Genomic DNA, 15260 nt, shown 5'->3' on the forward strand with positions numbered 1-15260 from the left:
TATGAAATATATTTACTATACGAATAAACAATTTCGAATGAATTTATTCAATATCTAAACATTATAAATATACGAGTGGATTCTATAAAGAATTAAAATTAAAAAAAAATTGATCTTCTTCCTCTTCTTTAGCTTATTTTTATAAATACGAATTTCCCGCGAATCTTGTTTCGCGCGCTATCTGTAGGATCTTTGACAAACTATCATCGAATCTACTTTATCAACCGAATTATTTTTATCGAAATTAACCCTTCCATTTAAAAAACTATCTTATCGATAGGAATTCTAAATTTGTTTGATAATTGTTTTTTCGATGGAAATCGATCCATCTCCTACCCCGTTTTATTCGATGGAAATTACTTATGAATACGTGATATTTTCAAGAAGATTCCAAACAAGAGCAGTAGATTAATAATTGATGTCAAATTGCATTGCTACGATTTTTATGATATTCTATAATAGCTACTGCAATTATTTTTTGTTATTGTTCAAACAATAATTACATTATTAATATCACGAGAGAAATCTTTCTCGTCTAAAAAATAACATCATTTAATTTCTTCTTCTTGTACATTTAAATAACGCTAGCCATTATATTGCACATCGATGTTATAAGTTTATAAGAGAGAAGATTCATGTTGGTAGGTATCATGCTCCAGTAAATAAATATAAGGTTTCTTCTCTTTGAAAGCATTTAATAAAGATGAAATGTTTAAGATGTTTTTACGTGTGAAGTCAAAGGGTGCACTTTGTTTAATGAAATACACAAAAATGGTAAGGGGTAATATAGCTTAAAGGATATTGTGAGATTTAGCAATTTGTTATACAGGATTGTACTTTGTCACGTAAACGTCATATAAATGCAATCGTATATAATCTGATCAATCAGAGAATTACAATTATGCGAATGGTATTTCATAAGAAGAAATATTACGGAAAATATCTGCTTGTACCTTTAAATCTAAATTTGAAGTACACGTGTCTTCGAAGTTACTCGAATCGATTCGATTTTATAACATAGAAGTTGAACAAAAGAAAAATGGTCGTTCTAAAAATAAAGCTGATCTTGGTAGAGGTTCAATCAAACATACAAATTCGCTAATTCCCGTTTCTCCTTCCCAACCCCCTACCAACCCACCCCCACCGTTAATCATTTATATCTGCAGGATACAATTTAAAAGAAACGATCGTTATGCAAGAATCACGGTAGAGAATGATTAGCATTGACTTTTTTCTTTCGTTGTAATCGTTTCTGGCATTGCTTATTGTATGATTATTAACTACCATGAACAAAAATAACCCCCAGATTGTCAAAGATATCCTAGTTTTATTATCTTTCCTTGACGTTCAATGTTCCAATTTCAATATTCTCTTTTCTAACACTTTACCACCATCGGGATGATAATTTTACTTCTAAGATAAACCTATCTATCTATTTGCAAAGGAGAAGAGAAAATAGAAATGCATACAGATTTCAAATGATTTGCATGCATGTTATGTATGTGTAAATCTATGTATATGTAAACGAATAAATAAGTAGTACGTATGTATGTTTATACGTGTATTTAAGTATACACCAAATATGTCATCTTTGGAATGTCATACCTTTCCTTTCGTTCGAGCTTATGATAATTATTAGATGCAGTCCGGATGTGTGAATGCCGATAAAATTTTCATAGCGATTTAATACGAATGATCTTATTTGCGTTGAAAATTTCTATCATTATTCTCTCCTAAATGTTTTCTTTTCTTTTTCTTTTGTTCAAGTCTTAATCATAGAGGGGATCGTGCCAAAATCTTACTTCGAAGTTGATCTTAACGTCCTTTTATCAATACACGAGTGGTGATTTTATTACTCGTACGTTAGAAATTAGAAAATACGACGTGTCTAACGCGTTGAATTGCATTCGTAACATACATTTCTCTCTCGTCAAATTGAAATTTGATTTCTTGTCTATTACAAACGAATCGAATAGAAAATTAAAAGCAAAAGATTAATAATTGCGTCATTGGATCAGGCTCTAAATTTAAACATCGTTGTATGTTACGTTAATTGACGATTCACAGGAAAAAGAAGAAAGAAATTGAAATTGAAATTGTCGTGTCCTGCATCCTTGAAAATCAACTTCTCAGTTCTCTTGTTCGGTTAATATAAGAGAGACATTATCGTTATCGCATTTGAAATTCTTCTACGACGCGACACGTGGAAGTAGCCACCATGTTGAGAGAATGATCGACGTAGAATGTATTATTTATAAGTAGCATTTACACAAACACACACACATACATACATACATACAGATCTAACGTCGAATTAGTGTTGATCGTGCGAACTTTTCTATGATAAATATCGAAAAAAAAAAACAATCATAGATAAAATTGATAAAATAAACAAATAATATATATTGTTAATTAAATTTTAATTTTACAATGAGTTAAACACAGAGACGAAGTATTTATTTTTTTGTTTAGAAAAGAAGAAAAAGCAACAACAAAAAAAGTAATGAATCGAAAGGTCAGTTCAAGAAAGATCACGAAAGAGTAATTAACAAATGGAATACGAAGTAAACAAATTTTTGCTCGTAAATCAAGAACTTCTTTTTCTTCTCTCTCTCTCTCTCTCTCTCTCTCTCTCTTTTTTTCTTTCTTGCTAGACATGAAGATTTCAAAGAGGAGTATTTTATTCATCTCGTGTTTCTTGTTCGAGAAAGCTTCGCAAAGTAAAGCCCGCGCAATGGTTGCGCAGTTTGTTAGAAAAGGAAAGAAGAAGAAAAAGAAAAGGAAAAGGAAAAGAAGAGAATAAAAAAAAAGTCCTAACGCCTGCGCAGGAATGAATTTTCGTAAGAACGGCGCGCACACCACGCGAAGAAAAGATAAAACGTGTGCTTTCGATCAGTGAAGCGCCGGCAAAGCCGGAGGAAGGATGTTACTTTGTCCTTAATTCTATTATTTTCATTCGTTCCGAAGTTCTCCTCGTATAATAATAGTACGAAAGAAAAAAAAATAATTGCAAGATAAAAAAAACAATTAAAAAGAAATCCATCAAAGTTCGTAGATTCTCTCATCGATGATCGTTCGAATTGCGTTAATATTTCATTGTTTTCTTTTTTTTTTTCAATTTTTATCAATTGAAAAGAATACTTTTGAATGAAATATTGACAGATCGATAGAACGGGGAGAATAAACGTAGTTGATTCGTGTTACGTTGTTTTTTCTTTTTTTTTTTTCTTATTCGTGCTTCTTGTACCGAGGATAAAATTCGAGAAGAATAAAAATATTATTTTGTCGTTAGGAAGAAAGGATTTCGTTTTTCTTTCGGTTAATCAATTAATTCGAAGATTTGATCTTGTAGATCTTCGTGGAATTTCTCTTTTGATCTTAATTTAAGACAAATAAAAAAGAGATAGCCCCGTAGATTGAAAATTTCTTCGTTTATTTTGATATATATATTTCATCTTCGTACGTTTCTTATTAATATAATCGAAGTATTATGAGAATAATTATCGACAACGTTACGAAGTCATTTTAAAGAGAAATCAGGTTTTGAGAATAAACGAAAGAACTACATAAAAAGGGTTCCATAAAGGGTCCCAAATCGATGACCGGTGTTGTCACATCTCCGAAAAACGAGAACGAGCAAGCAAGTTAACAAGCAAGCTGCAAGTAAGCAAGCATACATCAGTAACACAACGACAAAAGTGGAGAATACGATAAGAGACAAAAAAAAAAATTGATCATTTTTCTTTTAGCCTAAAATAGTTCGAACAGAACGATGCATTCGAGACTGACATTTGTGTGAATTCAACTAGAAAACAAAATTTTCTTTTGAGTTTGATGATAATGAAACAACCATGGCTCGAATTATCTTTGAATTAAATAAAATAACGAAAAATCAAAAAGAAGATTGAGAAGGAAAGACCAACAATCTATAACTACGATAATAAAATTTTGGTTATTTGGGTTTTACCGAAAGTGACAGATAAAACAAAGATCGTTTGATTGATAAAAAAATAAAAATAAAACTAAAACATGAAGATGGTAGATGAAATAAAACCGAGTTTCCATACGGAAACTTGGCAAAATGATAATTCTACTATGTCTATCATTGATCTAGCCAGTACCATGATGACTACGAATATTATTAATCTTCCTACAATACCTAAAAGACACGTGACATTTATTTCCCAAGCAGTTTTAACTTTGGTATACATTACCGGTGTTATTGGTAATATTTCAGCACTGGTCATTCTCTTCCATCGCGATAAGGTAAAGAAAATAAGGGAAAAGAATACCCAAAAAAAAAAAAAAAACTAGAATTCCCACTAATAAGCCCACTTATCTCTCATCTTATATCTCATCTTAACGTTTATTGATTCTTACTTTTCTTTTTCCCTTTGTTTAGAGAAGAAACCGTAAACACCTGCTGATGTTACGTTGCTTGGCAAGTAACGATCTCGTCGCGTTATTAGGTATGTTGGTACAAATGTATATCAGCATTTACGTGGCCGGTGTTACATCGAGCAGAGCATTTTGTTCTCTCAGAGTTGTTTGGAGACTTTTTGGATTGTTCAGTGGTTGCGTAGCTATCGTTATGGCTGCTGAAAGATGGCTAGCTTTAACCAGACCTTTCGTTTATCAAAAGGTAAGCAGATTAAAGATTCCTAAAAATAATAATAATAATAATAATAATAATAATAATAATAATAATAATAATAATAATAATAATAATAATAATAATGTATCTTCGTTTCATTTGATTAATTATACTAATGATTCATTTCTTTTTTTTTATTAACATCTTCCTTTGATAATTCTATTTTAATCGTTCGTGCGTAATGTTTACAAGTGAAACAATAAATATATAAATGATGACGATAATGGTGATGATCATAATACGCACCAACGAGAATTTTAATTATCTATTTATTTTTTTTTATATGGGAATTTTAATTCTTTATTAATGTAAATGAAATAACAATATGTTTTTATGTGTTACTTATAATCATGTTACTTTTATATATCTATTAGAGACACAAAGTTTGGTAAAATCTTATATTCATACATCTGAAACATATTTTTCTTTTCTTAGTATCGAATCGATGAATAAAATAAACTTGTACATTCTTATTTCTACGTATTACATATATGTATATATTCATAGAAGATTGGGTAGATGTTATACCGAGTTGACCCATTTCATGATACTCTTTAGATGATCTTACTAGTCCCAAATAAATGATATCAAACGATGTTCTTGAAATTATCTCTGTATCATGATATTGAGAGTTATTGAATTAATCGTTGAGTCAGGATTTTAATATAATTCGACATTAAAAATCTTTTGACGTTTGTATTAGTTAACTCGACAAGTAAATACGATGTATTAAACGAGAAAAGAATACTAATTTTTGCTACTTATTTATACGTCCGGGTTTTTACTATTACCTTGGAATCGACAAATCCAATAATGTCAACTGATCAATCATTTTCTATCGCAAATTCCTACCTTGTTTCTTTCTTTCTTAAGACAAACAAGACTAACAAACCTTGTAGCAGGTTTGTTAACAAAATTCAGGCCTACACCTATTATACAATAAAATGTACAGATACAACAAAAATGATAAGTATTTATCGTCGATACGAAGTTCAAAGTTCATTGCTTAACTTACTAACTCACGTAATAATATTTGTAGAAAAAGATAAAGCAAAATACGCATGCTTTATTCTCGAAACATGGGGGGAGGGTCGAGTTCTTTTCAGTTTCTTATTTTATTTCGCATCGTGAAATTTGATAACCGGACAATACGAGTAAAAGGCCATTGACCAGCACTAGTTTGGGTTTAATCATTACGAGCACAATATATATATATATATATATGTGGGATTCCCCTTTTCCTGTTAGTCTTCCGAAAGAATATCTAATCAAAGAAACGAAGGAATTCCGCGGTGTTGTCAAAGGTTGACATAAAAGGAAAAACCTCTTTTCACGGATATGCAATATTTAACCCTCTATGGGCCCGTATAACTTTCAAGTAACATATTCATTTTTCAGCATTTTACTAAACAATTTTAGTTGTTTTAATGAAATGTCATATATATCTTAATTTTTAAATCTTTCCCAGACAACTAATACCATATACATAACGGTTACTAGCATAATTAACATAAAATAACAAAATAAATTTTGTACCAACTGTCTGTAGTAGAAGCAAGCGAAACCTTTTTTTTCATTGATATTATTTTTGTTTCTATCGGTATTTATCGAATAAAAAATTATGTATATAGTAGTTCTGAGTTGGAAAATCCATAAAAACGAATTTTTTTGCATTTTAAATATCATTTAAAAAATTTTTTTTTATGATAAAGTTCTGTTACTTTGAAGTAACATTGACCTATAAAGAAATCTTCTGTATATTTAGGATCACACTTTTGTGTTCCATCGAATGTTGGAAATAGTTGAAGAATTCGTAGCAGTAAACAATTCTTGACCATTTTTATTAGTTTTATTTGAGGAAAAGATTCGAACATTCTAAAAGGATAAATTTTTACGAAAAAATAGATAATTTAGATCGATGGTCAATGCTTAGCTGTAATATAAGTAAAACTGTTCATTGCATTCTGTAAGACCCAGGAATCAATTAAACTTATTAACATTTAAAATTAAAATTGCATTCTGTCTACGTCAGGAGTACAAAGGAATCCGTAAAAAAAGGGGACGTCTATAAAGAATATAAAAAGAAGACCAAATACAATACTTCTATCAAAAAACGTGTTAAAAGATAAAGTATATTTATATATATTTATTTGTAATGTCAAGTGATAACTGTTTCGTAGAATTTCACGCTTAAGTTTTCATACACAGAAGTTCGAATATTATAGGCCGTTGTTACCTGAAAGTCACACATTGAATATACTGCAATAAAATTGTTTAAACAAAAAATTTTTGGTTTATTTGCATATATATGTTTATAATTGCTGATTTTTCGTTCCTCTAATTTTTTTGGATTGAAAAAAAAAATTTGGCCCATAGAGGGTTAATATAAAAAATAATAAGAATACAAAATAGTTGATAAAACGTCTTTTCTCTTTGGCCTCTAAACGATGACTAACTCTCACTCGCTTTTCTTTTATTTTCTTCTTTCGGCGACGCTCTTGCTAACGCTATTTGGCTGTTCATTTCGCATTTGTTCATTTTTGGTCCGATTGCACACGATTTGGCTCACTCATACTTACATGTCCTCACTCACACCCCTCAAACTCTCACGTTCTCACACTCTCACACCTCACAAATATAAGGTTGTTCGGAAAGTCATTTCGTTTTTTTTGTGTGAAAATGAGACAATTTTCGTATAATGAACAAATATTTTATTAAATAATATATTGGCCATTCTGGTCCAATACCTTTTGTCATCTTTCTGGTAGTAGCATGATTCCATGCTCATTAAAGTTTTGCTCTTTGCTGGCAAAAAACTGATCAAGGTGATTTTCGACTTCCTCATTTGAATTAATTGTTTTACCGTCTAATAACTTTTTCTCTGACTGGAACAAATAATAATCCGAAGGTACGAGATTTGGAGAGTATAATGGGTGTGACAGTATATCCCATTCAAGCTGTAAAAGCTTTTGGCGGGTGACCAAACTTGCATGAGGTCTCGCATTATTTTGCTTGAACACTACACCTTTTTTGTTGATTATTCTGGCCTTTTTTGTTGAAGTGCATCATTCAGTTTGTTCATCTGATGATAGTAGACTTCCAAATTAATTGTTGTGCTATTGGATAAAAGCTTAAAAAAAAGCCGGTTCATCTTTTTTGCTCTATGATATCTTGTTTGACATTGTTATATATAACACATTTTTCGTCTCCAGTAATAATGCGTTTCAAAAATGGATTATTTTTGTGACTTTTGAGAAGCGAATCACAGACGTCAACGCGACGACACAAATTTCTCTTCGTGAGAATATGGGGAATCCATATACCGAGCTTTGAGTTTAAACCCAGGCCTTTCAAGTGGTCATAAACAGTTGAATTTGATAAATTTAACCTCTCATCGATCTCACATGTTGTTATTTGCCGATTTGTATCAACTAATGCCTTTATCGTGTCTCTATCAGCTTCAACCGGCCTTCCAGAACGTGGTGCATTTTCGACGTCAAAATTGGCGAATCGAAATTTTGCAAACCAGTTCTAGCACTGGCGTACTGTCAACACATCTTCTTCATACACATCGGTTAATTTCTTTCTGGTTTTAACAGCATTTTTACCTTTTCTATAGTAAAAAAGTAAAATATGACGAAAATGCTGCTTATTGCTCTCCATATTAAAAAGAGTACCAACCAATAACTACTGCGTAGAATCAATTGGAATTTTTCACACACAAGCCTTGCTATATCAGCTCTCAAAACATATAATGATTATGCGGCTTAAGTGTGAAGTTGGGTTCGAAAAAATACAATTAAATCTTCTGTCGGGAAAAAACGAAATTACTTTCCGAACAACCCAATATATATTTCAGTTTTTAACCCTCAAACGTTCCAAGACCGAATACAAATTAATATAGGTCACTAATTGGACTGTTCAAGTTTTTAACCTTATCGAATTTACTTTATTAAATTTTCTTTTTAAAAGTAAATTTTTACACGTTTTAATTCTATTAATTCATCATGTCTTTTCTTTCGTTAATATTAATTGATTATTTCGAGATTGAAATGAAAAATGACAAATAAATAAAGATAGATTTTCTTTTTAAAATTTATACGATCCAAAAGTATTTTATTAGAGTTTCATATTTTCATAATAAGATTTCAACGGGATGATGAAGTAATAGAATTTAATTATCGACTTTGTTATTTAAATTGAAATCTAATAATCTTATTTTGTCAAAGAAACGTGCATAAATTAGTTCCGTTTTTTTTTTGTTAAAAGAAGAAAGAAATAAAAAATTGCTAAGATTGGATTATGTTTGTGTTCCTTTGGAATTAATGCTACCCATTGAACGTAGCTACTTCTCATCGTAAATCTTAACGAGTTGTTTTTTATTAAAGCCTACTACACATATTTTATCTAGCGTATATATATATATTGCGTGGAACGTGTTATTATTTTTAGAACAAATTTGATTTTATTCAAATTTTACGTATACATTATTTACGTTATTCATAATATTGCATCAATGTGTTATTTTGAATATTAAATTAAAATTATATTCATTTTATATTTTAACAAAAAAAAATATATATATATATATATTAAAAAATTAATTTTATTATCTAATATAAATATTATATTATGGATATTTGTGTAGGTTTTTTGGTGTGTTTGGTGGTTTCTTTTTTATTAGGCCGCCCACACACAGTCTTTCTCTAAGTAAATCCGACACATATTGCTTTTGTAAATTGCAATCACGTGTGTATGTAACTTCAAATCTAGTTTAAATCTGCCTATCATGTTAAAATATCTATCTACGTTTTTCGCGATATAAAGATTATCTTTTTGAAGGCCTCTATCGAAGGAAAAAGCAATGTTTACGGATCAAGCCAGCTTTAATTTACGAGCAACGATGTTTACAAGTATTCAAAATTGTCTGAACGAGTGATTTGTTAAGTGAAAAAGTATTTTTCCGGAAGATCGACTATAACTAAATCTATAACTAAATCTTTTTTCCACTTTAACTTATTTGTTAATGAAGATACTATAGATTTTTTTTTAACTCTTTTAAGTTTTTCAATTCAAATTTTAATTAAGTTCACAGTATTGGCAATAATAAAAATGATTACATTGAAAGTATTTTAATTGCATTAAAAAATAAAATAAAATAAACAACGAGTTATTTATAAGTTATTATATAAGATAATAAGCTTTCATTGACTCATCCTGTAGACGACAATTTACGAGTGTTAATTTAGATCGATTAATATCATTGAGAAAGACTTAACCCCCGTAAAGTTTATTCCTTAATTTCTAAGAAAGCCAATCCTCCGATATAACGTTAGACAATAGCATGAGTCTTATACTAAGGGTTTATTGGGGTTGATGAAAGTCACGAACATCATCAATGCTCGATTCTTTCCTCGAATAAAATTTAACAAGAAGATTCGGACATTGACATTACTATATTTTGTTTTTTATTTATTTATACCGATATTGCTCAATACACATGTTGCATTCCTTAACATTTAATGTTAGTATTATTATCATTACTAATAGTAATAGTAGTAGTAGTAGTAGTAGTAGTAGTAGTAGTAGTAATAGTAGTAGTAGTATGTAAGTATCCTAATAGACGTTCTCGACCTAATCTCTATTTTGACGAACATATTTTTCCCAGACGCGGATGTTTACAAGGTCCTCGAATTATATATATCACATTCTATATATATATATATATTACCAATCTGAAATAAGAATCTTAATCATTGAGAATCAATGAAAACAAGAAGTGGGAGAAAGAAAAATACTAGAGGAATAACTAACTAGTTAATAGAAATTTCAAATAAAGAAAACTACATATTAGCACACGTTATAGTTCTTTAGCAATAACGTCAAAACGTCTAAACAAATTTTCAAAGTTTTTCCCTCGAATGTAGTATATCAAATGTCAATGATGAAAAGTAATATAATGGATGTGTTAAAAAAATAGAAAAAAAAAGAAACTACAATATGTTTTTTCAGATAAATATTTACATTTATATGTTTCTTCATAATATATTTCAAACTCTACCATACTACTTAATAAATCTTAGCTTTTAATGGGTTTTCTTCGATCGATGTTTACTCGCAAAAAATACGAGAATGAAATGACAGGGATCAGCAGCTCGGTTGATGACTATATCTAATAACTTTTAGTATATATGTTTTTTTTTTTACTTTAAGACGAACAACCTCTTTGACAAACACGCGAATGAGACGCTCCCGTCTTCTTAGAAAAAGAAGCTTTTAATTAATTAGATATTTCGTTCTGAGTTCCATCTACGTTTTTTTTTTTTATTTATTTATATTCCCTAAGGATCGTCTAAAGATTATTTTCAATGTCTCGTATCTATTCGAAGATCTAAAAATAATACTTTGAATTTTATTTGAAGAAAACTTGAGAGAATGATTAATTGGAAAATAATAATTGATGTGTGTGTTTGTATTCCTTTTTTTTGTTATAAATCACTTTGCGAAACACATTCTAATTAAATTCTTTCATTTATCTTTCTTTTTCTTTGATTCGTTTATCAATCATGCACGTAACGATTAAGTGAGATAAGATTTAAAACAATGCGGGATGATACTCAAAGGAGCTATTATTTTTATGCATAGTCATTAACATAAAATATGCCATTCTCGTAGTTATTCGATGTCATTGTTCGCGATGTGGATACCAACGTATATATATACATATATAAATACATTTGAAGAAGCAATGCGGGAGTATTCCATTCGCGTACGTCAACAACAAAAATTCTTATTCTAAACTGTGAGTTTTAATTCCAACTACGAAAGAGAGATTAGTAATCGATTATACGCGAGATCAAGTGTTCGTGTGTTGATCTTTTGATAAATAGCAAATACATATTATATACTTGTGTGCACGTATCCATCTATCACTGTCTTCGAGTTTTATTAAAACTACAGAGGGTGGTAAACTAAAACGAAGGGTGAATAATATCTCGTTGATCAATTAAACTTCATTGAATACTTTGTTCTCTACAAAAAAAAAATGTTTATACAGACAGTCGCCAGTTTAGGATTCGTAAAACACGTTAGCAGGTATTTCGAATGTTCCTTCAAAGTATTTCAAACGTATAAATCAAATGAATTAACAGTTGTTACGGTTTAATCGTTGGTTAATATTCGTATGGTCCTCACAATAATTTCGTTAAAGAGGTCAATGAACTATTTTGCTCAATCGATGACACGCATGTATCTTTCAGCAGGTGACGTATCCGGTAATTGTCCGTTGTATGCTGGCACTTTGGCTGGCTGCTCTGTCATTGACCAGCCTACCGGTATTGGGCTTCGGTCTTTATTACAAAGACTATCAATGTGTTAGATATAGAGAGGCTACCGAACCTACTGACATAGCTTATGCATACGTGTGGTTTGTTTTTGGTAAGTGCCAATGATCTCTTTTATGTTTATGTTCAATCAAAAATCATTAATTACATTTTTATCCTAAAATGATTTACCTATATTCATAAATATATTTTATCATTCATGTATTAAATTTTGTTAAAAGTATCAATAAAATAATTTGCTCAAGTATTAACATAAAGTACAATTGTTCATATTAAAAAAATTAGTTTAACTTTTAATTGAACATAGATGAATTGGCATGCAGTACAGATATAACTTTGTTTGAAAAATATATGATAAATGTTAAATATTTATTATTTTTAGGTACTCTTCTATGTCTGTCCATTGTCTGGTGTAATTTAGCAGTGTCCAGAGCATTGAATAGACTAAGTCGTCGAGTTGGAGCACTGAGACGTATCTCGAGGGCTTCTTCAAGGGCTAAACCATTGCTAACTATAACTGGACCCACACCAGAAGTCGTAACTACTGCTGAGGAAAGAGCTTTTGCTAAACTAATGGCAGTGCTTTCGATATCTTTCGTCGTTTGTTGGATGCCACAAATGGTAAGGGGATTTTTTTGTTTTGTTTAAACAAAATAATTATGTACTTGTTTATTTTCCCCCTTCCGTTATATACTATTTCTATCGACACAATTTTATTTTCCTCTCTCTTTCGTGAAAAAGAAATAAAGCAAAACGAGATTTTGTTTGTTTTTTTTTCCTTTTCCGGATTCTCTCTTCTTCGATTACTTTCATTCGGTCAAGGTCGAGTGGTTATATGACTCGATGCAATTTTGCTGCGAGCGATAACCATAAGTCGTCACGTTAAATTACAACGTATAACCGTAAAATAGATCTTTGATTTATTTCTACGAAGGGTGAATTCTAAATTTGCCTTACCAAATATCTTTCTAAACGGTATTATTTTTTTATGGTTAATGATGTTTCTTTCTTTTTTAACATTCTTACAAAAATAATAAAGTATTCTTGTTCAATTCTTTTTTTTGTTTTATAAATTATTGCATATACGTAAAGATATTTTATACCACTTAAAAAATGTTGTATCAATCTCTTATTTATCTTCGATATCTTTTATAAATTATTAAAAAAAAAAAAAAAGGAAAGTTCCATGAGAAGTCGTAAATAGTTTTGGTTCGAGTTGTCCTTCATAGTTATACACTACTTCGTAGGGAGAAAATGATCGGACCGTTTTTAGCGAGGCTCACAACCCTGAAGGAGAAATAGCTTAGTGGAAAAAGAAACTTAGTAGCTTCCGGCTAGTCAGTCGCTTTTATGGGAAGCAATGGTTTTTACGTGACGTGCTTGCAAGGGATATTGAAGTTGACACTTAACTCCTACGCAGCCGAGAAACAAAAAAGAAAATATTTCTGACTAACTCGTTCGTAATAAAAAAACTGTCGAAGCATTTCAAGTTATTGTCTTTTAGTTTCGTTGTACCATATTGCTAATAAAAATTTGTTTATTTTCTTTTTTTACAAGGTTAGAAAAAAAAAGAAAAAAGTAATAAAAAAGAATAAATAAAACACAGGCAAAATTACATTGTTCGTTTTATTGTTATACATTATTTTATTCGATAATTTATTGTACAAATATTTGATCAATTACGAGAAAATTTCATTTAACAATAAATAATCTAATTTTCTATTTCCTTAACGTTTAATTTAATATTCAATAGGTCTACGTGTTTTCAAATGTTCTCACGTACGATCCATCGATACCAACGAAAGAAACTTCGTCTCGCGAAAAATAGACTTGCTGATCAAAACCGGATGTCATCGATAATAAAATTAAGCGCACGCGTGTCGACAAATGTTTCATCCAAATCGAACATACATTGTGTTCGTTTATTGAAAAAATATAACTACGTTGGTTTGGATAATAATCGATAACAAAACGAAATTGTTCTAATTCTTCGTTTTTTTTCCTATTTTCTCTTTTTTGTTCTCCCTCTTTTCATTCGAGTTATAAACTAAAACTAAATTAATTAATTATTTCAATTATGTTTGCATTTATAGTTTTCCATTCCGCTCGCACAATTCTCGATGGCATTGCCCGCAAAGATGGTGACATTGAAAAAATGCATTCGTATTTTTCACGTAGTCGCTGACATTTTATTGTGTATACATTTCACCTTGGATCCGTACATTTACGTACTCCTTAGAATGCCACGACCAAGATTCCGTTTATTGAAACCACTTTGTAGAATTTGTTGGCCAGCTAGAAGTCGATCTAATTCGTTTACAGGTGAGAAACTCATTTTTCTTTTAATTAGTTTTTTTTACAGTTAATTATCAATGGAGATGAACAATTAATTCATTAATCTTTAGGTACAGGTGATAATCATTTCAGCAGTGGTGACCCACCAACCCCAATAACCGAAGCACCCTCGACACCCGTCAGCGAGGAACACGAATCCGAATTGGCATCAGTGAACGTTTAAAAAAAAAAAAAAGAAAATCAATTAGTATGAGTTAAATATCGACGATGTATTTTTTACGAAGTACCAAAGTTTTGTATATGTATAATTTATTTAACCCACTCGTATTTATAAATTTCCTAATTTTAATATTGAGACAAAAAGTCGAGGCATTCCGTATAAATTAGGGTGATTAATTGAAGGGATGAAAAGTATGCGAGCGAGATGGACAAAGTAATTTTTGTTAGTATAAACTTTTGGGTATTTTTTTTTTTTTTAATATACATATACATACCATTAACAATTATTGTCGAAAGTTTACGCGTTAAACGATTTTTCCTCGAGAACTCCTAATCATTTGTCAAATGCAAATGACAGCGCGAAGTTGTTGACGATTCGAATAATGGCGTAAATCTTTTCGTCAATCGTTACGATCAGAAACCACCCTACATATACGAAAAAATTATTGATATTATTATCTCATTCATTTTTTATTTTTTTTTTTTTTTATTCAATTTATTTATTCGATTAAACTAACGTTCGACGAATTTTTATAAAGTACGTTACGTTGAATAAAAAGGTCAAACAAAATTCGATACACGTTTTCAAAGCACAGTTACACGATCCAAATTGTTTTACGTAATAAATTTACATATACATATACACATATGAACTTTATAACATCTGTATAAGTGTGCTTCTAGTCAGAGTAAGTGAACCGATGTAACTGTGCAAACAAATTGCAAATTAAACAATGATCAAGAATAAA

General features: G+C 30.2%; 1 protein-coding gene across 5 annotated transcripts; it reads left to right on the forward strand.

Moving 5' to 3' along the window:
• The first annotated feature begins 2878 nt into the window (after positions 1-2878).
• Positions 2879-14532, forward strand: LOC107069059 (prostaglandin E2 receptor EP3 subtype). 5 transcript variants are annotated; one of them, XM_015326007.2, is made up of 8 exons: positions 2913-2986; positions 3293-3663; positions 3750-4266; positions 4403-4642; positions 11914-12091; positions 12380-12618; positions 14091-14319; positions 14403-14532. In XM_015326007.2, exons 3-8 carry the CDS (start codon positions 4030-4032, stop codon positions 14513-14515), a joined length of 1236 nt encoding a protein of 411 aa, XP_015181493.1. In that variant the 5' UTR covers positions 2913-2986; positions 3293-3663; positions 3750-4029; the 3' UTR covers positions 14516-14532. The 5 variants fall into 5 exon arrangements, with proteins under 5 accessions (XP_089025883.1, XP_015181495.1, XP_015181492.1 ...); XM_089169757.1 differs by having other exon boundaries at positions 2879-3663; positions 14409-14532; XM_015326009.2 differs by having other exon boundaries at positions 2881-3663; positions 11917-12091.
• Positions 14533-15260: the final 728 nt, after the last annotated feature.

The sequence above is a fragment of the Polistes dominula genome, unplaced genomic scaffold, assembly GCF_049000335.1.
Source record: "Polistes dominula isolate Pdom_NZ unplaced genomic scaffold, Pdom_raw_medaka contig_49, whole genome shotgun sequence".
Lineage (NCBI taxonomy): Eukaryota > Metazoa > Arthropoda > Insecta > Hymenoptera > Vespidae > Polistes > Polistes dominula.